This window comes from Kogia breviceps, chromosome 15 (genome assembly GCF_026419965.1).
Source record: "Kogia breviceps isolate mKogBre1 chromosome 15, mKogBre1 haplotype 1, whole genome shotgun sequence".
In the NCBI taxonomy this organism is placed as follows: domain Eukaryota; kingdom Metazoa; phylum Chordata; class Mammalia; order Artiodactyla; family Physeteridae; genus Kogia; species Kogia breviceps.
The window spans coordinates 2,571,892-2,599,222 of NC_081324.1; the positions used below are offsets into that span (position 1 = coordinate 2,571,892).

Genomic DNA, 27,331 nt, shown 5'->3' on the forward strand with positions numbered 1-27,331 from the left:
CAGTGTTGCGTTAATCACTGCTGTACAGCAGAGTGACTCAGTTATACATATATATACCCATCAAAATACCGTCCAGAAAGACACTTTACCTCTCACATCCCTTCTGGTCCGCTGACTGTTTTCTTTATTCTCCGTACCGTTGAGTCCGATGGAAATTCCTGAGATAGCTGCTTGTCAGTGTGTACTGTCTTGGGCCTGTTTGGCAGTTTACAGGCATCTGGGCCGGCTTCCCCGCAGCCTAGATCGTTGCCCGACGCGTGCCAGGCACAGCGCTGGGCAACCCCGTCCACTTGCCCTTCGCCTGCGCCCAGGTGAGGGAGACGCCCAGGCGTCTGGAGGAGCAGCCCAGAGCTGCCCTGGCCCCTCATTCTCCAGGGGGTGGACAAGCATCATAGCGACAGTGATCACACAGCGTGACCCCTGCTCCTGCGGGGCTCAGACCCCGCCTCCCATGTGAGGACCTGCCGGGGTCGGGAGAGTGTTTGCACCGGGGTAGGACTCGGCCCTGCAGCCAGGGCAGGAGAGAAGGGACAGGACCAGGTCGCGAAGGGGCCCTGTGAGGCCGACCCAGGAGGGGTCTGGGCTTTATCTAGGAGGCAGCGAAGACCGAATGTCGCGGTGGAAACGGCCTGGTGGTCACGCACCCCTGGGAGTGGTGTCCGTCGGGGCAGCCGGCGTGGGCCGCTGGGCGCTGGGGCAGCAGGTTCAGGCCCAGATCGGGAAGGACCTCAGGCTTCTGCCCCTGCCCTTCTTCGTTGCCTCTCTGTCACTAAATCGTCTGTGTTTTCACCGAGACACAAAGATGCATTTGTAAAGCGCCTTTTCCGGCTGTGAACGCCCTCCTCGCGGCTCACGTGTCCCGCACGTGGGCCCGCGTTTTGCCATCCGCCGCCCGGCCTGTGTCTCTGTCCTTCACGCCCAGACGCCCTCCTGTCCGGCCGCCCGTGTGCCTCGCACTCTCGCGAACTCTCACCACAGTCTCTCCTCAAACATTGGGTATCTTTGATAAAAAATTATTCTAGTGTGCATTTACTATGATTTATTTTAGTGATTTAGCACACAATTATTATCAGTCGTTAATTGTTTAATTACCGATTTCTTAAAGGGAAGCAGCTGCTCGTACGTCTGTTTAAACTTTCGTGGGTGCTTCCTTGCTTTAATTTGGACGGGACTGGTTTTCTGAAGGAGCAGCGTGCAGATCGCTGTCCGCGGATGTTACCGGGCCCCTGTGCATGCGGGGAAACCTGGTTCCTAAGATCTCCGTGTCTTTTCTGTTCCAGGTGCTTTGCTGCCCTCGGCCATGCTCTCCAGGTAAGACATGCCCCTCCGCGGGGCAGGCGCACTTCTGCAGCCGGCAAGCGGGAGGCTCGCCTGAACATGGAGAGATAAGACGCAGGCCCACGTGACCGAGCGCCGTGCCCGCCCCGGCCGGGCGAGCCCTCGTCGACGAGATGGACCGCCCCCGAGAGGCCGAGACGGAGCTGAGAAGGGGCCCCAGCCCACCCAGGGCCAGCAGGAGCCCCGAGGCGGACGGGGACAAGGCGCTGAGCCACAGCTGCTGCATCTGCGGCAAGAGCTTCCCCTTCCAGAGCTCCTTGTCCCAGCACATGCGCAAGCATACGGGCGAGAAGCCCTACAAGTGTCCCTACTGCGACCACCGGGCCTCCCAGAAGGGCAACCTGAAGATCCACATCCGCGGCCACCGCACGGGGACTCTGATCCAGGGCCACGAGCCCGAGGCGGGCGAGATGCGCGTGTCCGAGGGCCTGGACGGCTGCGCCAGCCCCACGAAGAGCACCTCGGCCTGCAACAAGATCCTGAACGGCGCCAGCCAGGTGGACAGCGGCAAGATCCTGCTGCGGAGCAGCAAGAAGGAGGCGGCGGGGGCGGCGTGCGCGGCGGAGGAGGCCGCGGCGGCGGGGGCGGCCGCGGCGGCGGGGGCGGGGCAGTGCTCCTTCTGCAAGAGCAAGTTCGAGCGCAGGAAGGACCTGGAGCGGCACGTGCACCAGGCGCACAAGCCCTTCAAGTGCCGGCTGTGCAGCTACGTGACGCTGCGGGAGGAGTCGCTGCTCAGCCACGTCGAGAAGGACCACATCACGGCCCAGGGGCCCCGCGGCGACGCCTTCGCGGAGAACGGCAAGCCTGAGCTGCCCCCTGGCGAGTTCCCCTGCGAGGTGTGCGGCCAGGCCTTCAGCCAGACCTGGTTCCTGAAGGCGCACATGAAGAAGCACAGGGGCTCCTTCGACCATGGCTGCCACATCTGCGGCCGGAGATTCAAGGAGCCGTGGTTCCTGAAAAACCACATGAAGGCACACGGCCCGAAGGCGGGGAGCAAGAACAGGCCCCGGAGCGAGCTGGACCCCATCGCCACCATCAACAACGTGGTGCAGGAGGAGGTGATTGTGGCCGGCCTGAGCCTCTACGAAGTCTGCACCAAGTGCGGAAACCTGTTTACGAACCTGGACAGCTTGAACGCGCACAACGCCATCCACCGCCGGGTGGAGGCCGGCCGGCCGCGGGCCCCCGTCGGGGAGGACCCGGCGCCCGGCCCCGCCGACTCCCAGCAGCTCTTCCTTCAGTGCCTGAACCTGCGCCCGGCGGCCGGCGCGCCCGCCCGCGGGCAGGCCGGGCGGCGCGTGGCCGAGCTGGATCCGGTCAACAGCTACCAGGCCTGGCAGCTGGCCACGCGGGGCAGGGTGGCCGAGCCGGCCGAGTACCTCAAGTACGCGGCGTGGGACGAGGCGCTGGCCGGGGACGTGGCCTTCGACAAGGAGCGGCGCGAGTTCATCCTGGTGAGCCAGGAGAAGCGCAAGCGCGAGCCCGAGCCCGGCGCGCAGGGGCCCCCGCGCAAGAGGGCGGGCGCGCCCGGGGACCCCGCGCCCGGGCCCCCGGAGCCCCGGCCGGCCGCGCGCCCCAGCCGCCGCGCCGCCCCCGCCGGCCACGGCAAGTCGTCCGAGTGCTTCGAGTGCGGCAAGATCTTCCGCACCTACCACCAGATGGTGCTGCACTCGCGGGTGCACCGCCGCGCGCGCCGCGACCGCGACCGCGACGGCCCCGGGGACCGCGCGCCCCGCGCCCGCTGCGGCTCGCTCAGCGAGGGCGACTCAGCCTCACAGCCCAGCAGCCCCGGCTCGGCCTGCGCCGCCGCCGACTCCCCGGGCTCCGGCCTGGCCGACGAGGCCGCCTACGAGAGCGGAGAGGAGAGCGCGGCCCACCCTGCACCAGGTGAGCGCGTGCGCCCCGGTGGTCCAGGCGCGGGTAAGGGGGGCTCGGGCGGTCCCGGTCCCGCTCGCCCGGTTCCTGGGTCGCCTTTGCCCAGGTATCCCACGTCCAGCTGGCTTGGGCTCAGGTAGCCCTGTGTCTGGGTTGCCCCATAGCTAGGGGGCCCAGGTCCAGGAAGCCCTTGCTCGGGTAGCTCGCGCTCAGGTGGTCCAGGCTCAGGGAGCTCTGTGCCCGATGGCCCTGAGCCGGGGAAGTCCAGGCCCAGTAGACCGCCGCCTGGTGGCCCAGGCCAGATAGTCCTGGTTCGCCCATCAGCCATGCCCGGGTAGTTGAGGCTTGGGTAGCCCTGTCCCTGGTGACCCAGGTCTGGCTAACCCTTGCCCAGGATCTCATGGTCAGGAGATCTGGGCTCAATTAGCCCTGCCCCTAGGTGACCCGGCTCCCTGGTTTCCCAGAGGCCCCCATAGTCTTGGTGCTCAGGTAGCCTCCTACTTAGGTGGCCCTACGGCCAGATAACCCCGCGCTTGGTGCCTTTTCCCAGGCGTCCCAGGCTCTGGTAGACTTGGACTCAGGTAGTCTGCGCCCAGTGTGTACTTGGAGCTCTTGTCAGTTCCACTTGAGGCTCCTGTTTGCTGGCTGCCCGTAGTGTTTGCATAAATCGGCACCTTTGGCTGTGAAGGTGATGGTCTCTCTGGGGCATCAGACATTTCTGAGCAAAGAACAGGTGATGGAGCCCCTCCAGGATGTGTCTTTTTCTTCTCGCCATCACCTGGGGCACACCTGCTTTCCTCTGCCCCTCTCCTTGCACCAGACAGCTGAGTGAAAGAGGAACTTTGGATTGTGTGCAGTTATAATTAATCTCTTTAGATTCAAGTAACCCTGTGGGTTTAGAGATGGCTAATTGGAACCAGATAACTTTCCAAACTGCAGCTATGTAAATATTTAAAGATGCTTGGCCAACTTTACTTTCATCATTTTCCTATTTTTTAAAATAAATTTTTAAACATTTGGACATTTTCTTCATAATTTTTTGTTTTGGGTAACTCTTTGAAGTGTAAGAAGGTGATGTTTCAGTTACAAACTTGTAACTTTCTCAGCATAGCCAGGAATGTTTTTCTCTTCTCCCTGAAAATTGGTTAATGGATGTTGCTTTTACTGAAAGGTCAGAGGCGATAGAGATCCAAGTGCTTGAGCTGGGCTTCTTATATTCTGTAGTGAGGAATACTGCCCCTGTGCATGTCTTAAAAAAACCCACAAACATATGTCATCTTTCCTTTATTAAAGATTTAGCCAGTTCTCCTGAACAGAGTTTATTACAGGTCTATACAGCGTATTATGTGAGCATCTGATACACTCAAGTATACGTGGAGTCAGCAAAAGTGTAGAAAAAAGTTGTTTCTTTGCTCCTATAAGGGCAATCAATCTATGCTGAATCTGCACATGTGTGTAGGTAGGTAAATGAAAATAACGCTTTTTAAAAATTATTTATTTTTGGCTACGTTGGGTCTTCGTTGCTGTTCGCTGGCTTTCTATAGTTGTGGCTCGCGGGCTCTAGAGGGCAGGCTCAGTAGTTGTGGCGCACGGGCTTAGTTGCTCTGCGGCATGTGGATCTTCCTGGATCAGGGCTTGAATCTGTGTCCCCTGCGTTGGCAGGTGGATTCTTAGCCACTGCGCCACCAGGGAAGCCCCCCTCTTTTAAAAATTAATTAATTTATTTTTGGCTGCGTTGGGTCTTTCTTGCTGCTCACGGGTCTTCTCTGGGTGCAGAGAGCTGGGGCTTGTATCTTGCATTTCATTTCTTAGTCATCAACCTGTGGGAAGGAACAGTATGATATACTGTTCTCTGAAAAGGCAGTGCTAGTTCTGTGAGCTTTTTTGGGTTCTTCTAGCAGCTTGTCACGTAAGATGTGGGGAACCCAATTGTGACCCCCTGGGTGGCATTTTTGAAGATTAATTTTTGTTTTTCCTTTTAAAAAATGTCAACAACTATAGATTTTACTGGTCACACTCCAATAGCACTGTGGCTACTTTTTGGAGCACATTGGATGAAATATTAAAGCTGACAATAATTGTTTTCCTACTTTGAGGACAAATGTTTTTAATATTTGGAAAAGCTGTCCTTACCCCCATCTATTGCGATGGCAGTTAAATGATTAGTAATAAGCTAATTCAGTAGTGCTTTTAACGTCAAGATGGTGGGAAAGATCAAATTACGTTCACTGTGAGTTGGAATTCACTCTTTTTGTTCCTTCTCAGTTCATGAAATGTTAGAGATTATCATTTACTTTTTAATGAGATTATATCTCTTTTCTCTGTATTAATCAACTTTTTGAGAAATGTGATACCTCAGGTGATTCCATAACAAGATTATATATGGTGTGGGTGTAACGAGTTGACAACAGAATATCGGAGCTTATTGAGAGACTAGAGAAAGAAATTTATGGCAAGACAGTGGCATAAAATGTTGAACATTGTAGGTCTGCACGGGTCACTTTTTGTAGCCCCAAAGGACAGTAGCTTTCCTCCTAAAAACACAAACTTTATACCATGGCAGGCCTTTGATGCTCTAGCTGGCATTCAGTCGCTGCTTCACGGATGCCCCTTAAGGAGAGAGATGTGTTATATGGATTTAATACTCACAGAGCAGTCTCGTTAGCAGGGATTGGGAAGGCCTTGGAAGCAGCTACTTTGGAAGAGCAAATGGGCATGTTGAATCCTCTGTTTTGATCTGCAGTGAGCCTTTCTCTTGTTAAAAAATGCATTCAGCTTTGGAAAATACTTGCCTTTCTGGTCACTAAAAGATGATTTAGACCTTTAAACAGTGACACGACTAATAAATTCTCAGAACCTTGATGGGATGGCTGGTTCAAGTGATTAGAGGAAACATGTAGGAATTGAGGGACAGAAGATCATATACTATCTCAGAAGAATGAACCCGGCGACTTGTAGTAGCCAGGTTGACATTAGAGTTCAGATCTTTGTGCCCCGTCCAGTAAATCCCCATATCGTGCCATGATTTTCCCCACAGATCTTTTGACGTCCAGGGGCGGATGTGAATGCTGCTTCTGGATCTAGAGACAATTTGCATTCTCAGATTCATTGAAAGAAACTTGCTTTTCTCATGAAACATTCTTTGTCGAGTGTTGCGTCTATTCCTTTGGAAAGCTCTGATTGTCCCGTTACCTTTATTTCCACGTAAGACCGGTTCCCAGCAGCCCTTGTTACAGACATAAAATAGTCTAAGAGCAAAGTTGTGGATAAAATTCAATAACTTAAAATGTGTTACTGAGCTAGATTTAAATCTTCATTGAGAAAGTGACGTGGCACTGATAGAAAGTACCCTTTTGGAGTTCACAAAAATTAGTCCTTTTGGGCTTCGCTGGTGGCGCGGTGGTTGAGAGTCCGCCTGCCGATGCAGGGGACGCGGGTTCGTGCCCCGGTCCGGGAGGATCCCACGTGCCGCGGAGCGGCTGGGCCCGTGAGCCGTGGCTGCTGAGCCTGCGCGTCCGGAGCCTGTGCTCCGCAACGGGAGAGGCCACGGCGGTGAGAGACCCGCGTACTGCAAAAAAAAAAATAAATAAATAAAATTAATCCTTTTAATTAGGGAAGAGGAGCACTGAAAGGGCATATAGTTGAAATTTAGAAAAATTAACATTTTCAAACACAAAGCAGAATATTTGTGCTCAGAATTCATTCCTGAGGACAGGACAGGTCAACAGGCCAAAGTGGAATTCTGCTTAGAAAGCGTTAGGATGACTTAGGAGTGGTAGAAGCTTGCTGACTGTGTCTCAAAGGGCTCTCTTCATGAAGTCCCTGTACTATAAGACGTGGTGTCCTTGGGAGAAGCCTTGCCTGGTGCTGGGGGCCTTGCCTTGATGCAGAACCCATTCCTACTGTTGACCTGCATACTGTTTTGGCTAAAAGTTAGGTGACCACCCCAGGTACTTTTTCATTGAAGTATATAATTGCTTTACAATATGATATTAATTTTTAGGTGTACAACCTAGTGATTCAGTGTTTTTATGGATTATACTTCATTTAAAGTTGTTACAGAATAATGGCTCTGTTTCCCTGTGTTTTATAGTGTGTCCTTGGTTTTGACTATTTTTTGTTATTCTAATTTCGATCGCATCTAGCGTATAGCCTTTTGAGCCCACCCTCTCTCTATGTCTTTGGATACTGATTGTAACTTAATTGATAGTAAAACCCCAAGTTTTGAAATTGCAAATATTTGATTGTTTTTGACTGACAAACCCTATGGCTCAACCCGATAGAATAAAAAGTTCTTGGAGCGAGCGCCATAGCGTTACACGTAGTTGGAAGAAGTTAAGAGAGAGTTTTCCAAATTAAAAAATATAGTCGGGGAAGAAAAGATAATTAGAAGGAAGATTTATTTCAGAAAGCCTCCACTTTCTCAGGTCTCCGCTTGCTGCCACCAGACCGAAGTCTCGGATGTTAGAGCTCATCTTCTTTCTGTCGTCATTGCAAGAAGAGCCCCAGTGTTTTCATTATAAAGTGTTAGTTGAGCACGTGCTTTGAGACTGACCGACTCTTGTCCACATTTGTGCGTGGCGGATCAGGCTGTGGTCATGCAGCTCTCCAAAAGGTTAACCAGCCAATCTTCTTCTTCTTCTTTTTTTTGATAGACCATGGACGGTCATCAGGAGCGCTTAGGGAGGAAATGTTGTTACACGTCCTCCCATTGAAGCAGGATTTAGGGGGAATCAAGGGACAAAGGTCAGGGTGTGAGGTGGGCCTGGGAGGGGCGTTTGCAGCGGCGGCCGGTTCCCATGTCCAATGCGCAGTGATCGGGAAGGACTTTTGTCTTAACGCAGGGCTTCATCCGGCCCCGCCCCGCCCAGCAGGCCAAAGATGACCCCACAGAGAGCAAGGGGTAGGAGACCAAGGAGGAGAGAACATGAATAAAGCGAGAGGATGGGAAATAGGATGCGTGTCCCCGGAAGAACACAGCAAGCACATGGGAACAGCCCTGTGCAGTTACAAGCCCTGTGATCCCGAGCGGTGTCAGCCCTACGTGGTACCGGGGCCCCCATTGAATAGGAGCCTTCGGAATCGGTACAGGCGATATCAGGAGGTCAGCTCTCCTCGGACGCTCTTCAGTCCAGCTCGCCGGGGCCAGTTTCCTCGTCACTCGGGCATCTTGAGCGGTACCTAATAAAAGTCCATACGCAGGCTGGTCGGCTGCTCTGCAAGTGCCCCGGCCGTGGTGATGCTGGCGCAGGTGCCAGGCCACAGAGCTTGGGATGCTCTCTGCCACGTGCCAGCGAGCGGCCGGAGCGCAGCACCAGGGTGGGGACCGGTGACAGGGAGAATCCGGACAGCAGGGACGGAGATCAAGGAAGAGCTGGTTGATCCCAGCTTACAGAAGAGGGACCGTGAACTGCAGACAGATGCCTTTCAGCCAGATGTGAGGGTGACACCGCCCTTAGTGCTTTCTGCTGTGCTGAGCGTCGAGGAGAATTTACTTAGTTGGGAATAAAGTGAGACTTGGAAACCCTCCCGTGAGATTCTTATTCAGTAGGAAAGTGCAGTGAAGTTCTTTACGGAAAATATCCAGCTGCACTTGACAGCCGACTGCAGAACGCCCTGTGGTTTAGTCAGCGTCTTAGCAACCAGAAGCATCTCTGTCAGCATGCGCACGGAGACGACGGGAGTTATTCCCTGGCCCTGTGGGCCCCTGATACGCCTCCGAATTATCACAGGAAGATTGCATTGTGATGAGAATAGCGCGTGCCTGCTGTATTCGGATTCTTCCAACGTTGGTCCTCTGTGCGTGGGGTGCATGCTCGTGTTTGCTGGAACGCAGCGCCGCATCCCCGACCTTCCAGAAGGGATTTATGACGCTGCGAAACGCGTTACACTCTGGAGATTATGTTCTGGACTTTCTTCCTGACACTGAGACACACACGTGGGATGCGCGGTCCTCAGCGTCGTTAAGCAGACACCACGCAGACCCTTCTGTTTATTAGCAAAGTTCAGACGCTTGATTCATTGTCTCTCTGTCTCCATCTCTCTCTCTCTCTCACACAAGATACAATCGTAGAATTTTATTTTATTTTTTATTTTATTTTATTTTTTTTTTTTGCGGTACGCGGGCCTCTCACTGCTGTGGCCTCTCCCGTTGCGGAGCACAGGCTCCGGACGCGCAGGCGCAGCGGCCACGGCTCACGGGCCCAGCCGCTCCGCGGCACGTGGGATCCTCCCGGACCGGGGCTCGAACCCGCGTCCCCTGCATCCGCAGGCGGACTCTCAACCACTGCGCCACCAGGGAAGCCTGAGAATCGTAGAATTTTAGAGCTGGGAAGAAACTGAGGGGTGTTGGTCTGCTCCCCCGTTTTAACAGAGAGGAAAACCCAAGGCATAGGGGGAATCCTTATAATTTGCCCAGAGCCGCCAGGCGTGTCTGTTGCCTGGGGACGGCGTGGGTGGTGGGAGAGGCTCCTGAGCGGGCTCGCCTAGGTTGTGGTCCTCCTTTCGCGCGAAGCAGCTGTGTGTCTTCAGTCCTCAGCCCCTGGGTGGGTGTCCGGTTTCCGGGGTGGCACTCCGGGGGCTGGCATCGCCACCAGCGGGGTTGTTGCCACCGTGTCCCCGTTTGCTGCCCGGCATGGCCTGGACGTCCTGTCCACACGGCTCTTGTTGGTACAAGAGTTAGAACCGGAACCAGGGTCCACAGGGCCCGTCTCCCAGCCTAGGAGAGGGTGTGTGTCCTGGCTTGTCACTTGAGGGGCGGAAGCGTGTGGTCCCAGGAGGGCTCAGGCCCCGTCCGGGGCTCCAGGTCCCCAGCCTCCACCCCCTCCCGCCCACCCTGGGGGCGACGGAGATGGAGGTAGCCCTGCCGAGCTCAGTGGACGCCGGTGCTTGGCGGTGTGGGGTGCGTGCCGGCTTCACCCTGTCGCCGGGAGGCTGCCTGCCTGCGGTAAATATCCAGCGGGCGTCGTCTGAAGGCAAAAGTAACGACGTTCCTGGGTTCCAGGAAAAATGCCCGCACTGTGTTTACAGAGTCGTGTTCGATGCGACTGCTTTTGAGTCTTTTCCGTCTCTGCTTCACGTCCTAAATCCTGTTATTTCTGTCCTGTTGCCCTGCTGGACTTAGTTTTCCCCGGTCTGCAGTTATGGGTGACGCCGGCTGCAGTTCTCGGCTCTTTGCCTGTGGCTCACATGTCACGCGGAGGACCTTGGTCTCCTCCAGTTCAGACGGGAGCTTGTGGCTTCTCACGTGAAGCGTGAGACCCCTCTTGGGAGATGAGACCCATCAGGAGTGAGTAGAAACAACTGAATCTGGGTCTTGCACCCCAGTCCCCTGAGATGTGGCCTTACCTGTGAAGCGGTGGATTGGAGTGATTTTGCTTCTGAACCATCAGTTGCTGATGAGCAGGGGTGTGTCCCGGTCAGCTCTGCAGGAGGGTGGCCCTGTGCTTCAGAAGTGAGGTTCACGGCTGCTGAGCGGGGGCGTCACCCCCGAGACGGTGCCTCGTCCCGGCCGTTTCGGACACGTCATTCCGGCCAGCACTGGCGCCCCTGCCTGGCTCCGTGATCAGCAGGTGTCTGTCTGGACCTGTGACGGAGCACACCTGACAGCACCCCTGCTTCGTACCGTTGGTTGAAAGCGCACACGTGGCGGATCTGCTCAGCCCTTTGATGCTGTCATTGCAAAAGCCGAGGAGTTCCCGCTCTTGACACTGGCTTCCCGGGACCACAGCCGTGGTGGCCCTGACCTGCCTCCCCGTCTCCCCCGCTGCACCTTCTCCGCACCCCGAACGCCCTGCCCAGAGCTCCCCCACTGACCCTCTGGGGGCCCGCGCGTCCCGTTTCCCCTGCGAGCGCACTGGCGGCTGGAAGTCCCTCCCGCCCTCTCGGCCGACCCCCCACTCCCGCCTGGACTCCCGCTTCCAACCCTGACCCACTGTGTCCCTGGAGTTTCTGCGTCTCTGCAGCCTCGTGCCTCGCACGGTGGGCGCACCCCTCTCCTGGAACCGCGCTCTCGGCGGGCAGGACCCCGCGGTGACCCTGACTGCGCGGTGGCCGGCAGCCCCGCCGGGAGGGGTCGGTTCGGCCCATCCCCGTCCGCCGTGACCTCCCGGGAGGGGCGTGGTGTGCCCCTGGGAGGGAGCAGCCGTCGTCTAGTCGCCACGCGTCTGTACCAGTAGCGACGACCAGGAAGGGTCGCCGTGGGTTAACCAACAGTGTTTAACGTGAACTTCTTGTGATCCTGCCGAGCTTTTGAGTTGAAAGCGCCGCTTCGACGTGAGATAATACCGCGGCCTCTTTGGCTGGGCTGGCGTTAGGTGTGTTTGGGGTGACTCTTGGTGAGCTTGGTGTTCTGGGAGGAGCCTTTCTCCCGACTGCCGGCCCTGAGTGTTCCCTGTTGGTGCCGCGATTGGGGTCTGCGTCCCGGGCTCTCTGGGGACCTCTGTCGCTGCAGAGGCAGAAGCGGGCTGAGCGTCTCCAGGGCTGGGTGGCCGCGTGCACGGCAGCCGGTGAGCGTGCGGTCCGCTCTGACCTCGCTCACGGTCACGGTAGGCTTCCCGGGACGCGGTGACTCAGGTCCCCGAGGCTTTCCCACCTCACTGCCGGCCAGGGTCCCCGTGCCTGGCGGCCATAGAAGGATGGGGAGGAGGGCCTGGGGCTCTGGACGCCTCGCCCACCGGACCGCCCCGGGGCTCAGGGTCCACGTGCTGCTCGTGCCCTTGGGCTGATCCCGGACCCGGGCTGGGGCTGTGACCGGAGGGTAGGCCTGGTGCGCAGTCGGTGGCAGACACAGCTTTGGCGCTCGAGGGCCCCAGACCGAGGCGGAGCAGGCAGCTGCGGACTCTCTAGGGATTGTGCGAGGCCCTGGGACTTGGAGCCCTTGGGGGAATCCTCGGTGCCTCTCCAGAGGAGTCCTCGGCGCGCAGATGCTGAGAAGCTGCAGAGGCCCTGTGCCCTCGCCCCCGGCCCTGGGGTCTTTCCTGCTGAGAAGAGCATCCCTTTCCTGCTCCTGCCTCGGCCCGGCCCACTGGGAGTCTGAAGTTCGCAGTCAGTGCCCGAGACCTCGGAAGCAGACCCACCCAGAGCTCAGGCGGCCCCTTCTTTCAGGACATTACTGTCCTTCCCGTGGCACGTTCTGGCTCGGCCAGCCCTGCGCCGGGGGTGCTATTCGATTTGTATCGTCCTTGGTCTGCATGTTCATCGTGGCTACAGTGAACCATTTAGTTAGCTGAGCTTCTCTTTTCTCAAGCATTTAGGTTTTACTCGGTAAGTGTTTTTGTTGTGTACATGTCTCTGGCACATGTTCTTAATTTTTCATTTGTAAGTTTACGTTGTTGCTTTTTTTTTTTTTTTTTTAAGTCCTTAATGTCCTGTGTGCCTGACCTAATCTGAGGCTGGTTTTTCCTGAAACCTTTGTAGGCTACCGATACGACCCAGTATTTGCATACACGGTTTGTCTAAGCCTTTGTGTATTAAAACAGATTGTGGTTTCCGATCTGTATTTTACTGGAATTGAAAAAGCCAGGGACAGTCTTCTGTGGATTAAAGATGAGAATGTCACGCCTTCATTGCTGGGATTTTACCGGCGTCTGTGTGTGCGGTCAGTGTAGTTGTATCCACTTAAAGGATGCCTTGTCTTCTGTCTTATTTACAAAGGCAGCCACTGATTTGAGAGAAGTTTTTTCACAGATTAGTAAGACATTTGGGCTGACTGCTGGTTGCCAAATATGTCCCCCTAACGATGTGCCAGCTCTGAGCATTACTCATGCTCTTTTTGAGAACTCCGGAATAATTACTTCCAGCGCTGTGACTAAACTGTATTCCAGTTTTACTATGACTACTCTTTTCATGTAATAGCCTGATTGGTTACTGAAATACATCATTTACAATGGTAACCCAGGGGTGCCCTCTGATGACGGGTCGGTCCTCCCATAGAAGATGCCACGTGTGCCTAAGCCTGATATCTGAAGCCTGCTGGGGGAAATGGCAGCTCCCTCCAAAATCATGAAGCCAGGCTGTCCCCGCAGACAATCCAGTGATTGAGGAGTTCATCAGTGGACTGGCCCGTTGGAGAACATCATTTCTGGTGTTGGGATGATGGTCAGTTTCCCAGTCTGACTCCTAGGTACTGTAATTGCTTTGATTTAGAACTTGTCTGTGATGCTCTTGGTTTTTTAAAATTGATTTCTGCAGAATGCATGAGGTATGATTTATACAGATTATTCCAGTATTGGACTTGAAATGCAGAGTAATGGGAGTGGACATCGTTAAGAAATATGATTTGGGGCTGTTTTTTCAGAAATGATGAAATTCGGTAGGGCATGGCCATGAGGTTGGAAACAGGCATTAAAACCGTAAACGCTGTTTTTCTTGTAAAGCTCCTTGGCTGACAGAGGAGTGTCATGACTAGCCTCACAGTGCAGTTAAAATGTGTCACCTGGAGGTGGCTTACAGAGTTCCTGAATTTCAGGCATGAAGAAAGGGACTGCAGAGTCCTGACTTGGGGAATTTTGGAAACTCTGAACACGAGGTTCTGGACAGGTTGTGTGTCAGCACCAACGAGAGAAAAGAGTCTCTGCAGTTTCCATGGTGACAGCCTACGCACAGCTCAGAAACAAATTCTTGATATTGTTTTGAAACCCCAGTTACAAAAGGGCATCGTGCTTGAAAGTTAGCTGGGAAGAGATGAAGTCGCTTACACAGAGCTGCCTGGTGAGCTGGACAGCACTAGGCAGATGTGATTCTTGGATCCCCCCCCCCCTTTTTTTTTTTTTTTTTTTGCAGTACGCGGGCCTCTCACTGTTGCGGCCTCTCCCATCGCGGAGCACAGGCTCCGGACGCGCAGGCTCAGCGGCCACGGCTCACGGGCCCAGCCGCTCCGCGGCACGTGGGATCTTCCCGGACCGGGGCACGAACCCGCGTCCCCTGCATCGGCGGGCGGACTCTTGACCGCTGCGCCGCGAGGGAAGCCCTCCTGGATCCCTTTTAAATGTCCACGTTTCTTTTCCGTTCTGGGTCCGAATTTCTTGGGTTTTCCTTCTCGTGTTGGAGCTCTTTTCCTCTGAGTTTAAAGGTCTGGTGTACGGGGGGTGCAGTACAAGTTTTCGGACAGGTGCCACAGCTGGGAGCCTCCCAGAGCAGGTGCGCAGGGCAGGTGAGGGGCTGGCCTTTGCTACCTGCCGTCTGTTGGTCCAGCCTCGGCCGCGCCCACCCGCTGGCCACTGGCCAGCTTCATCCTGTTCAGGCCCTTTGCTCCCGCCTCTTTTGCTCCTCTTCCTGTCAGCTGGGCAAAGGGGGGGAGTAAGGAAATGGGAGGAAACGGGACATCAGCTCACACCCAGGGCTCAGCAGGCACCACCAGGCTTGATGTAGGGGAGCAATGGGCCCTCGTGGCAGTCTGTCCCGTCTCAGAGGATCCTGTGCTTGTTGTCTTGGCTGTGTCGCAAGGCCAGAGACAGAATCCCAGACTGTGACCAGTGTGCCCGGGACAGATTGCCGTGACCCTGCCCTTGTCATCCGCCCAGGCCTCCTCTGGGAACCTCCACTGCCATCCCCCCCGGCCCCCAACCCTGTCTCTCTGCCCTGGCTACAGGGGGTGGCGTGTCACCTCGCAGCTCCCTCGGATGCCCTTGGTGGGGGGAGGCCTTCCAGGGCGAGGTTAGGCTCCCCCAGACCTGGTCTTCTTGCCCGAGGACAGCTCCTCCCGCTACCCCAGCTCTCCTGCCCGCCGGGGAGGAGGGGAGCGGCCAAGGCTGCCTTTGTCCAGCCCCGTGCCCAGGCTGACGACTGACTCTTCTCTGCTTCTTTCCTCCAGAGCCTGTGTCTCCGGCCCCCCTGGGTCGCGGGGGCAGTGATGGAGGTGGACAAGCAAAAGGGCTAACATGTCACGGGCCGGATCCCGGCTGGCACGTGCGACTGACGTTAGAATTCTGTTCATTCTTTGCAAAACGGACAAGTCTTTGGTGAATACGTGGCGAACAGTCCACATTCTGCAGCCGTGCTTCCCCACCTCAGCCCCTCAGGAGACGTTTATTTGGTACCCTCAGGTCTTTAAAGAATACATACGCAGTGTATACACGTGCGCACTTTTTCCTTGTTTTGTCACTTAATAAGATCATTTTATTTGTTTTGTTGCGCGACGTGCTCTTCCAGCAAACGCATGTCTCGGGAATCGGCCGCATCCATGGAGTGTCTCCTGACCTGCGTCAGACGGAACGTGATCGTAATTTATTTGCCTGTGGATGGACGTGGAAGTTTCTTTCCCAGTTTTCATTACAAGTAGAGCCTGCAGTAAATGTGCTGAGAACACTTAGGAGAATTTCATGATCGATTTCTTGAATGAAATTGCTGGTTTGAGGGGGTTTGCACATTTCATATTTCAGAAGATTTTGCCACATAGGTTGTAACGTCCTCACATCCCCCCACAGTTGATGAGTTGGGTCCACTGTCCCAGACCTTCAAAAATTCTGGGTGTTACAAATGTACTGCAGTTGCTGCCCAGAGGAAAAATGTTATGCGTTTATTGCTTTGATCTCTGTTTTCATAGTTTCTGTGAGAATAAGCATGTTTTCATTTGTATTTCTTGTGTGATATACCTGTTCATGCACTTTGCCCATTTTTATAACGTGTTTGTCCTTTTCTTATCATGTGATAGGAACACTTCATATATTGTGGATATGAATCTTTGTTTGCTTTAAATACTGTCTCCTAGTTTAATAAAAGACTTTTTTGTGAAGTCTTTTATTGCAGAAGTTCTAAAAGGTCAGAATTGGCCATTTCTTTCCTTTATGGTTCTTCAGTTTTACACACCACTTAGAAAGGCACCCCCTATCCTACTGTTAAAATATTTTCATTGAATAAAGCTAGTTTGCCTTATTACATTTCCCTTATTACACATTGCACTGATCACGTGGGACTTGTATTCTGTGAGACGTTTTCACATTTTTTCCGTATTGCTCTCCAGTTTTTCCAACATAATTTGTTTTATCATCAGTCTTTCCTCCACCGGCTTGAAATAGCCTGACTACACACGCATGTCCATGTGCTAGCTTCTTCACCCAGCATCTGAAGGCTTGGTAAAGCATCCTAACCCAGTGGGGTGTGGGTGTTAGTGGGGAATCTGAGGTTCAGAGGTTCAAGGACGCTTCCTCCAGATGCTGTGCCCCAAAGCCGAGCCCAGCAGCGGGGCCTCGGGCCGGGGACGGGGGGGGGTGGGTGGGATGTCTTGGCAACCTGCCCAGAGAAGGTGCAGGAATCAGGGGCTGCAGGTAGGCCCTCCCTTGCACGGGAGGGACCTTTGGAGTCACTGAGGCTCCGAGAGGCCCCGTCACAGTAGAGACGAGTCATTAGTTAAGTGCCTGCCCTGTGGTTTGGTTCCTTTGAAGGTAATACTGGCTTCTCCTCTGTTTTCCATGAATACATTCAGCTCTTCTCAGTAAGTGAACAGTACTGCATCCAGATGAAAAGTAATTTTCTTCGTGATACATAACGTTGGCGTTTCCATCAGCGTTCACACATTGCTTTTGGACTGTGGTCTAATGCACACAGTGTTTCCTTTGAAGTCGTTCATGTAAATAATGTATTTGTTTAGTTGAGAACACGTTAGAGGTGTAGTAAATAAAAAATACAGGGTGCCTGTTAAATTTCAGATAAACATCGAATACTTTTTTTTTTTTTTCCCAGTATAGGTGCATCCCATGTAATGATTGAGACGTATGCTAAAAGTTGCTTGTCCTTGGTGTGAAATTCACAGTACCTGGCTAGCCTGTGTGTTACCAGGTGCCTGTCTCTGGGTGAATCTTCTGGCAGGTGGTTATTTCAGGACACCCGGGAAACATCTGGTCTTGTTTCCTGGCCTGCTCGTTGGCTGACTAAGGCCTGTTTAGCAGCTCTGTTTACTACTAGATGGTGATGCTGGGACCTCAGGCTGTGAATGTTCGAAGGATAATTAGCTGAGGGAGAAAAGGGGAGGGCCTTCTGGTAGAGATGCCCCTCTTTCTATTGGTTACACGCGTTAATGCTTGAAACCCGTGCAATGTGTGCATTAGCTCTGTTGAGGACGAGAACAGTCTGTATGCGTGATGAGAAAAAAGTCTCAGCGTTTTCGAACCCAGAAAATGGTCAACAGAGCGCCTGGAGCCGGAGTGACGTGACACCTTCGAGCGCAGCACACGGCACGAGGGGACCGTGATGCTGAGAGCTCCTGAAACGCGTCCTAGAGAAGAAGAGTACTGCAGGGGTTGCTCCTCTGGTACAGACGTCAGTCATCAGGACGGAAAGTTCCATTCTGTTTGGAATTCGGTAGCTTCTGGGCTGAAGCTTGGGTCTCTTGGGTCAGTGCTGCTCCATGGCGGGGTGTCACTGTTCCGTGGTGGGTGTAGTATTGGGGTCACGGCTTTGCCCTGACTTTGTGGGAACCTTGCAGATGCCCCAAAGCATCTGCTAAGAGTCAAGGTGTAAAAATAGAAGACTCCGGCCTTTAACCGCTGCAACTTAGCTCACACACACGGGCCTGTCTCCTTAATTCAAAACAAAAAGAGACCCAAGACTCCTTTAGATCCTACTCCAGACCTGGGCTGCCCAGATGTAGAGACGTGTCTTGTAATCTCAGTGGCCCGTGATCTGTAGCCTGTGATTTTCACAAATAATAGTCAATAGTGGCCGACGACTGACTACCCCTCCCCCAGAGCGGCATATAAAGAATTCGGTTCTGGTCCTGAAGTGGTTTATTTACTGGATGTGTTTCTTCTGATTGTGAATTGATTTTGCCTGTGTGTGATCTACACTTATCTAGTTTTGGTTAAGAAAATATTCTGTAAATATGTGAAACAAAGTCTGGCAAAGTCACCACTGCCTTTTGGGAGTCCTTTGTCCCAGGTTGGAACTGCTGCAGAATTACTGACTTACCAGTTGTAGATTCCACGACGCGCATGGAAGCGTCCCCCAAGCAGTGGGCTCCTCCCATCCCCGTGACGTCACAGAGTACACAGAGAGCTCTCGAGTCCGTTTTAAAAGATTGGTCTGTCATAGAAATGGAAGGTTCTGGAGTCTGATGTCACCTTGAGACGAGGCCTTCCTGAGTCAGCGGAAGGGCCCCACTCCACCTGAATGCGGTTCAGAGGTGAGCGTTCAGACGCCTGCCAACAGATGTCTCATCCTGTCTCGTCGCTTACCTGGTGTTTGAGGCGAGGTCCTTCCAGGGTCCCATCAGGGGAGCATTTGTGGGAACGTGCAGGAAGGACTGGGCTGCATCTCTCTCCCTGAGGGACTTCAGAACTGCAGACTCTGATCCCTGTAACTTCTCTTTTTCCAGCCCATAAAAGGGCTTGTGGGTGTTTTCCTTCTGGGGATTCTTCTCTTGGGAAGAGCGCACGGGAACCCTGGTGTGGAGACCTGTTTTCGCTGACCTTTTCGGGAGGGCTGCTTGCTGCTGGGCAGACTCCTGGCATCTCTGAGTTTATCCCAGTCTGAGCCTTGAGATGCGCTCGGCACGGTTTCCATGCCGACGCCGGTCTGCAAGATGACGAGATGACGCAACGTTTGGTTGCAGGACTGCGTACGATTTTGAGAGGACCGCTTGTGTCCTTTCTTTAGGGTAAAACTCAGCCAACCAGTTACAAACATGCATTATCTTTGCGTATCTTCAGGATTTGTGCAGAGGAGAATTATGTCAGATGGTTTTATTTTTCCAGTTTGACATATTTTATAATCGGAGAGTTCCTTCTCGCCTTTACTGCCTGTAATTTAAGCTCTTCAGCTTGTCCTTTCCTTGGCAGAATTGCAAACACACCTCTCCTCTCCCTAAGGCCATCCCGCTCGTCGCCCTCGCCGTCCTCGCTGCGGTCTGTGCGCGCACGTGCGTCTGGCCCACGACTCCTTTCCGTTTAGTCGCTGTCTGGGTGTCTCCTGTCCTCACCTCGCCGTAAACGTGGAGACACTTCTCCTGTAGCCTTAGAACTGCCTCGTACCTAGTCCTTTCGACTCGAGACCGTACTTGTTCCGACTGTTGCACTGACCTGCACTTCCGATTCCTCGGTTTCCGGAAAGTTAGTCCCCGCTCGTGTGGTCTCAGGGACAGCCCTGCTTGTGTCTGATCCCCGGCGGCTGCCTGGGTCCACAGCCGGGCCCCGAGGGCTGAGCAGGGGAAGGGCGTGTGCTTCACCCTTGACTCCTGAACGGGAGGGTGCCGAGACCTGCCACCTGGAGCCGCAGCCCTTTGGGTGGACAGACGCCACGTAGGGGGTCGGCATGGCGTTGTCCCCTGGCTTCTCTCCACCAGGGGTCTGCCTCGGCCTCACTCAGGCCGCATCCTCCACGCCCGCAGCTAACAGCGGTGACTTACTGGGTTCTGATCAGTGCCACCAAAGACCAGGTTGGCGTGATTCGCGTGTATAGTAACTCGGCTGACTTTGGCTGGGATTTACTTTATTTTTTTTAAGTTTAAAATTCTGTGGTTTTTGAATTTTTCTCTTATGAAGAAAAAAAGGTATTCAGTGATCAATTTGATAGGGTTAATCCACAGGAGGTCAGGACACTGGCAGGCTTGTCACAAATGCCCAAAGAAGTGCATATCCTTGCTTCCCTATATAACACTGATGACTTTTGTTTTCTCTTGAAAGAGCTTGTTCTTCATGCATTTTTGGTTTTTTAACATTAATTTTTATTGGAGTAGAGTTGCTTTACAATGTTGTGTTAGTTTCTGCTGTGCAGCCAAGTGAATCAGCTCTACGTACACATATATCCCCTCTGTTTTGGATTTCCTTCCTATTTAGGTCACCCCAGAGCACTGGGCGGAGTTCCCTGTGTTGTACAGCAGGTTCTCATTATTTATCTGTGTTATGCATAGCAGTGTATATATGTCAGTCTGGTGGGGATTCACTTTAAATTGCTCAAGTAGCTATACTTTTACTTAAAATAGCAATAATAATCATTGATTGGTGCATTAATCGGTTAAGAGCAAAAAAAAAAAAAAAAAAAAAAAACCCTGCCTTAAAATGACCAAAGTTACACAGATTGATCCATGCATGAGACAGAAAGACCGTGACGGCTCGGGTGCCAGACCTGCCTAGTGACTCAGATCTATGGCAACGTCTTCAAAAACTCCTTTTTCTCTTGAAACTACATATTCTGTGGCACGATGTGTATACTTTTTTACTGTAAGTAAGACCAAAGAAATGTGAAGTGTTGCCAAAATATCGGCATCCCTCTGTGTAGTTCAGAGTAGTTCTTATATAATAACTCCATCGTGGGCTTGGGAAAGTTTCATCGGATTTATTTTAGGATGACGGGCGTCCATCGGTCCTGCCCGGGTGTTTTGAAAAGACACTGGCTGTTTGGAGAGTAGGGAACTCCAGGGCCCCCGTGTGTCCTTCAAGCCAGCCATTGCCTTGAGCTGTCCAGCAGGTTTCTTTTTTTTTTTTTTTTTTGCGGTACGCGGGCCTCTCACCGTTGCGGCGTCTCCCATTGCGGAGCACAGGCTCCGGACGCGCAGGCCCAGCGGCCATGGCTCACGGGCCCAGCCGCTCCGCGGCACGTGGGATCTTCCCGGACCGGGGCACGAACCCGTGTCCCCTGCATCGGCAGGCGGACTCTCAACCACTGCGCCACCAGGGAAGCCCTGGCAGGTTTCTTTGAGAGCAGAGGAAGGGGACGAGGTGGCAGCTTTGCCAGAACAGACCTCACCAGGGGCGCGGGCTGGATTCTGTTGCGCTCTGAGGCAGGGTGGAGCCCGAGGGCTCAGGACGTGCCCCGGACGTGTGACCTGTCCCTTAAATCAGGAAGCCTGGACCTGGGACCTGCCAGGTTTGGGTGTGTCACCCCACTTTCTGCTCCTGTGCAGCCGGCACGTGGGCCGGGCCATCTTCCCCGGGCGGCCAGGAAAAGCAGCAGCAGCCGGGCCAGAGCTGTGCTCTTCGGGGGAGTTTGGCCCTTCCTTTGTCTCAGGGCTTATGGCACCCTGAACAGCACCTCAAGCTGTGTCTCCGTCCCCCTTTCTGACGTGCCCCAGCCTAAACTCAGGGTGACTCCTAAGCTGTCACCACTTTTAAACATTGCTGAGTCAGTGGTCTCCCTTGACGGTGGGAAATGTACGTGGGAATAGTGTTTCCCTGACCTTGGTAGTGTTTCACTTGACCTTCAGAATTCACAGGTCTCCTGCCTCTTTGTTCTCTTCTATTTATCCTTTTTCTTGTGGGGGGCAGGGAATCACCAAAATTTGGGGGGTCTGTTATTAGTGTCTTCAGAAGATCGCCGTAGTCTGTGGAAGTTCGGTGGTAACCTTCGGCGATTGTCGGGTCAAGTACCCGTTTGGGGGAGGGTCTGGGAGTTTAACTGCCCAACATAAAATTTTTTGAGAAAAAATGCAATTTTATTTTTGAACAACTGGTTTATATGTACTTTGATTTTTAGACTATAACACTTTCAGGGGGGTGTACCCCCCAGCATTTTAAGACGACATAAAGGCATGTGAAGCATAAACTTTTATAGCTACAGGAATTGCTTTTGTGCCCAAGTTCTTTTGATCGTCTCTCAGATTTAGAAATTATTTTCTCTAGGTTTCTGCTGTTTTCCATAAAATAACGTAACCCTTGCCCCTGCCTCTGCCTTCCCCACATGTAAATAGTTCCCCAGATAGCGTATATGCTCTTAAAATGAGAAATCTACATGACCATATAGCTTCAGCTGGTTGGGTTTCCTCCCACGTCGAGTGTTTGACTGATTCTGGCAGCTTGACAGGTGACTTTTCTGGGACTCGGGTATGTGGTAAGGTGCCCTGTACCGAGATGAGGGGGTGGGATGGTGATCGGAGGGAGGCCGTAGGTAAGAGGTGCTTTGAAGGACTTCACAGCTTCAGACAGTCGAGCAGTTGTGGTTGGAGATGGAATGCGCAGCTTCCTTAAATCTCAAGCCGAGCAGAGATCTTAAGGAAATGAGAGCAGCAATAAGGGACTCCTAAGAGTGAAAAACGACAGAAACGCAGGTATTAGACGAATATTAAACCAAAAGCATCCTCGGCCCTGGGGCCGTCGGCGGCGTCAGGACCAGTGCAGTACCTGTGGCTGCCATCGTGCTGACCTGGCCGGGGTTGTTGTGTCTTCCAGGCTTGGGCGCCAGGAGACTGGGCTCACGGGGCCTCGCACAGCCCGGGCTCCTTGGCATTTGGGCATAAATGAATGTAAAAAGATGATGGTTATGAGATGATTCGTATTTTTAGTATGTATATTCTGATGAACATTCCTGGGTTGTTACGTTAATGTACAAGTGTAATCGTTGTAGAAAATGCAGACAAGGAAGAAGGAAGAAAAAGTGACATCCTTACTCAGAGGCAAGTGTGGTTGAGTTTGTGGTGCAGCTGTGCCTTCCTGTGCATCTCCTTTGGCTACGCTCTTTATACACGAACACATTTATATCTTACATGAGTGCGTATACACATACACTCACACACAGCTGACAAATAATAGTTCTGTTACCATTTTAAAAACTTGATATATTATTAGCTTTTGTTTACAGTTTAATGTACAGTTCTGGGCAGTTGGCGCCCGCGGGGTCTCGGAAGCTGGAGAATGTAACTCATTTCTGGTATTCAGAGACAGAGGGGTCAGCCTGTGACTTAACGGGTCTTCTCCCAGCGGACGGGCTCTATTTGTGAGACTGCGTGAGATACACAGGAGACCTGTTGAAACGGGGTTTCAGCCCCTCCTGGATACCGGCTCTCCAAAGACTTTTTGTGTCTCTTTTCTTACCTGGGACACGAGGCCTCGGGTCCCATGCAGACCCCCTCTCTGCAGCCTCTGCTTCTTCTGTGTGGCATTTCTGTAGTTGCCTCAAGCAGAAAGACATTTGTATCTTCACTTAGTAGCAAACTAGGTCTGTCGTTATTTGTTCAGCTATTGACGCACAACTAAATTCTTTATATTTTTAAAGCGATTGTTCCTTTTTCTCTTGCTTAGCACTCTATTACAGGTTTTCAAGAGAAAATAGAGATTAATTACATTTTGAATGAAATTATTTTTGCTAAAGCGTTTTTGTTTTCACCTTAACTCTCACATGTAAGGCTAGTCCAAGGAACACAATCTTCTTTTTCCTTTTTTTCCACATATGAGGCCAGTTTATTTCAGGTGGGGATCTTGAGTGAGTTATTGTTAATGGAGGATGTCCTTCTCAGCGGTGAAACCATGTATTGGGGACCCCAAAAGCATTGGGAAAGAGAAGTTCTAGAAGACTGTATTTTACTGACACACTTATTTTATTGATACCAACAGACTGCTTATAATTTACTTTAAAAAATTCACTCGGGCTTCCCTGGTGGCGCAGCGGTTGAGAGTCCGCCCGCCGATGCAGGGGACGCGGGTTCGTGCCCCGGTCCGGGAGGATCCCACGTGCCGCGGAGCGGCTGGGCCCGTGAGCCGTGGCCGCTGAGCCTGCGCGTCCGGAGCCTGTGCTCCGCAACGGGAGAGGCCGCAACAGTGAGAGGCCCGCGTACCGCAAAAAGAAAAAAAAAAAAAAATTCACAGTTGTATATGACCCCTAAGCGGAGAAACTTGCAACTTGAAAACTAGCAAAATTGTAGGATTTCACATTTAATAGGTGAGCACCGTTTTGTCCTTTGAGTGTTTAAATAGCATTTCTCTTTAGAGATGTAAATATTGACCTAGGAACTTCTGAAACGTATGCAGAAATTTAGTGACAGCAGTAATTCCAGTAATTCCATATGCATTTCTTTCTTTTTTAGGAATAATAAAATCTCCTATGCAGTATTTTCTCTCATTGAAAGCTACCAAGTTAATATAATTAATTACATCAAAAAAAGGGATTAAAAAATTCCTTCAAGTTTTATTACTTCTTGGCTTTAAATAGCAGAAAAGTGTCAGATGTGAATTCTGAGATAACAGGTTTTTATTGAGGGTTTCTTAATGGGATAGGTTAAAGTCATAAAAAATTGTCCTTGGATTATGCACTTATTTAAATATTTAGAAAGCGTGAAGTAGAGAAATTGATGCACTGCTTTCAGATATCCTCGGTAAAGACAAAAAGTCATGAATGTTTTCAAATCGGGTGAAGGCAGAAAAGTTTTCAGATTTCGAAAGTTCAGGATTCCTGGAGTTGTCCTGATGGCTTTGGTTTCCACATTTTCATGGGTTAATAAAATGCTGAAAGAGCTGAGAGGATCGTGACGTAAAACATTTCAGGCTGAAGCTGTGCTCGCAGATCTCTGCCCTTGCCGGGGACAGCGCCAGCCTGTTCTTTGAAGTCAGGAATCAGGGCCCAGATGAACCACTGGGTGAGTTGTTGCAGCGTGGAAGCGTTCGGAGTTCAAAGGCGTCTCGCGGAGACCCTGTGCCAAGTTTCATTTCAGAACTTTACGGCAACCCTCAAATGGCCGCAGGCGGCGAGGCACTGGGAAAATCTGTTGATTTCTCAGTATCCCAGAGGCCGTCCTGACCCCCCGTGTTCTCCAGGCTCTTTATGGAGCTCTTTGGGGCTGTGTTGGCCAAGCATGGGAATGGCTGGATGGACATCCCTGCCTGCATCCTTCTTTCCTCTTCGCTCACTGATTTACAGCAGCCAAAACTGGAGATGAATTTGGAGGAGGGAGAGTGGAGAAATGGAGTACATGTTTTTTGATCCAGACTCAACTTGGGAAGGAGGCAGTATTTAAGACGGAGGGAAACATGTATCTTCAGAAATATACTTTTTGCCAAAGATGAAGACTTTCCCCAAGTTTTCCTTCTTAGGACCCTCTGTAAGCCTTGGTCTCCACTACTGTGGAGGTTCTGTGTGCAGTTACTTCCCATCAAAGATGGCTCTACATTGACTGTTCAAAGATGTTTCAGATGAAGTCCCAGGGTAAGTAGTCTAGGAACTGTTACCTTCTGTTTCTTAAGGCTTATAGAGAATATAAATCTCAATTTCCCAATCTGATATTTGGGCTTGGGTTACGTCTTAGGATTTGAAACAGGATTATATATTTGACTAAAGACCCAAAAGCCCCAAACAGTAAGTTTGGAAAACTTGCAGATCTTGGCTTTGGTCACTAATGGGCAAATTCAGGGCGGCCGTTGACATGGGCTGAAGCATGTGCCACCTTCCCAGACCGACTGTCCAGGTGCCCACAGAGCTGGGATCGGGGGGCTTCCCAGCTCGGCCTGAAAGAGAGAAGGCCGTGCGTCTTCTGCGATGTGTGTGACACCCAGGGGACCTCTCTCCCTGTGGAGCTGGCCTCCTCCAGAGGGACTGAAGAGTGTTCCAACTGTGAAGCTTTCATCCCTTTCATAAAATGTCTTAGTGCCCTGTGGTTTCCATCCTTCAAGTGTTGTCTGTCTTTTCTGTGGGCCTGGCCTTCCCTCTCAGTGAGATGCAGTGATTTCAGCACGAGGTATGGGAAGTCAGTCTTTCCTTCACAGTGTCCGTATGTCTAGTAGGGAAGGATTATTGCTGGCACAGCTCACACTGTTCCTGGAAGTTAGCAAGGAGTCTCCAGGTGTCGGAGAAGGTTGCTGACAGCACATGTACTCCTTCGCAAACCGAGCTCCTTGCTGGTTGGGGAGACCTTACCTTTCACAGTCGGGCTGACGCTGCCTGGCCCAGCCTTTGTTCAGGGAGCTTCAAGGATATGCACTCACGCGGTGCGTGTATGAGGTGTGTAATGTGTGCATTTGTGAGCGTGACTGGTGTGTGTCTGCGTGTGAGTGTTTGTGTGCGTGTACATCTGTGTGTACGTGTGTGTGTGTACGTGTATCGCTTCTTTTGAGAAAAGGATTCAAGGCCGGCCTCACTGTGTGTTTAGCGTCAAATGTTTAGTGGGAACAGGAACGGCACATGCACGTTTATATCATCCTTCTCATGACCCGCCATTAAGAAAATTAAGACTGTTATTTAGGAACAAAACTAGAATTTACTGACGTATTTTACCTTTCACATAATTAAATGATTCTAAGCCAGTTTGGCAAAAGGTGAAGAGCGCTTTAACAAGCTTTGGTGCTGATGAAGTAGGTAAACCTTATTTTTGGTGAAGACAGTCTAAGAAAACCTAAGAAAAGGTAACTTTGACTGACAGTCCTGAATAGATCGGAACATAGGTTGGGGCTCAAACACTGAGCTTTAAAAAAGTCACCAGACCCAGGAAGGCTGTTGGGTGCCCACCTTGTGCCATCCCCTGCCAGGGTACCTGCCTCTGATCAGCTGACTCTTAAAACCTCACGTTAGGGCTTCCCTGGTGGCGCAGTGGTTGAGAGCCCGCCTGCCGATGCGGGGGACGCGGGTTCGTGCCCCGGTCCGGGAGGATCCCACGTGCCGCGGAGCGGCTGGGCCCGTGAGCCATGGCCGCTGAGCCTGCGCGTCCGGAGCCTGTGCTTCGCAACGGGAGAGGCCACAACAGTGAGAGGCCCGCATATCACAAAAAAAAAAAAACAAAAAAAACACCTCACGTTAAACTTGAGGGGTGCAGACTTTTAAAAAACTCCCTGCATGAAGAAAATCATAGCTGGTATGCCAGCTTTACCTAAGATTATTTTTTTCAATGAAATCTTACTTAAGTATATGTTAGTGTGCTAAGCGTGAAAAAAAAAGGGAACTGCCTCGTTTCAGAAGAAATAGGGTTTTTTTGCCACAGCGGGATTTTGAGCAATGAGTAATGCCAAGAGCCAAGCAGTCATAAATGATGTAGTTTATTTAAGTACTTAGGAATGTATGTGTGTGTGTGTGTGTACGTGGAAGTCTTTCAGATTCTATTAGAAGTACAATTTTAAAGTGAATTTGTTCAGAGTAAGGGCAGAGGATAATGTGGTTTTTTTGATGGTATCAGTTTCTCCAAAAAACCTTTTTGTTCAAATATTTAATTTTGAAAAAAATAAAAGTTAAATAAAATTCCTTAAGCTACTTGGTAGTTACATGAGCTGTTTAAATAGTGTATCAATTTGAGGAAACATTTGACAAAACCTTTTAAATGAACAGATGTTCACTAATTTCGCATACATAAATGTTGTGTTGGAACATTTTCGTTCATGGGATTTCATGAAGATTTTTAACTCGTTCACTAATATTACATCATTCTTTAAAGACCCATTTCAGTTTTAGTTTAATCCAGTCACACTTAACCTATGCCAGAAGTGGGTTAAATTAA

At 51.8% G+C, this 27,331-nt stretch overlaps 1 protein-coding gene across 4 annotated transcripts in view; it reads left to right on the forward strand.

Annotated features, from left to right (window-relative positions):
• ZNF516 (zinc finger protein 516) overlaps positions 1 to 27,331 on the forward strand; it is a 111,841-nt gene that overhangs the window by 44,515 nt on the left and 39,995 nt on the right. For all 4 annotated transcript variants that reach the window (XM_067014760.1, XM_059039707.2, XM_067014759.1 and 1 more), the window contains one exon: positions 1,281 to 3,225. In XM_067014760.1, the coding sequence (XP_066870861.1) occupies positions 1,452 to 3,225 (1,774 nt within the window). In that variant the 5' untranslated portion in view covers positions 1,281 to 1,451. The remainder of the gene's footprint in view (positions 1 to 1,280; positions 3,226 to 27,331) is intronic.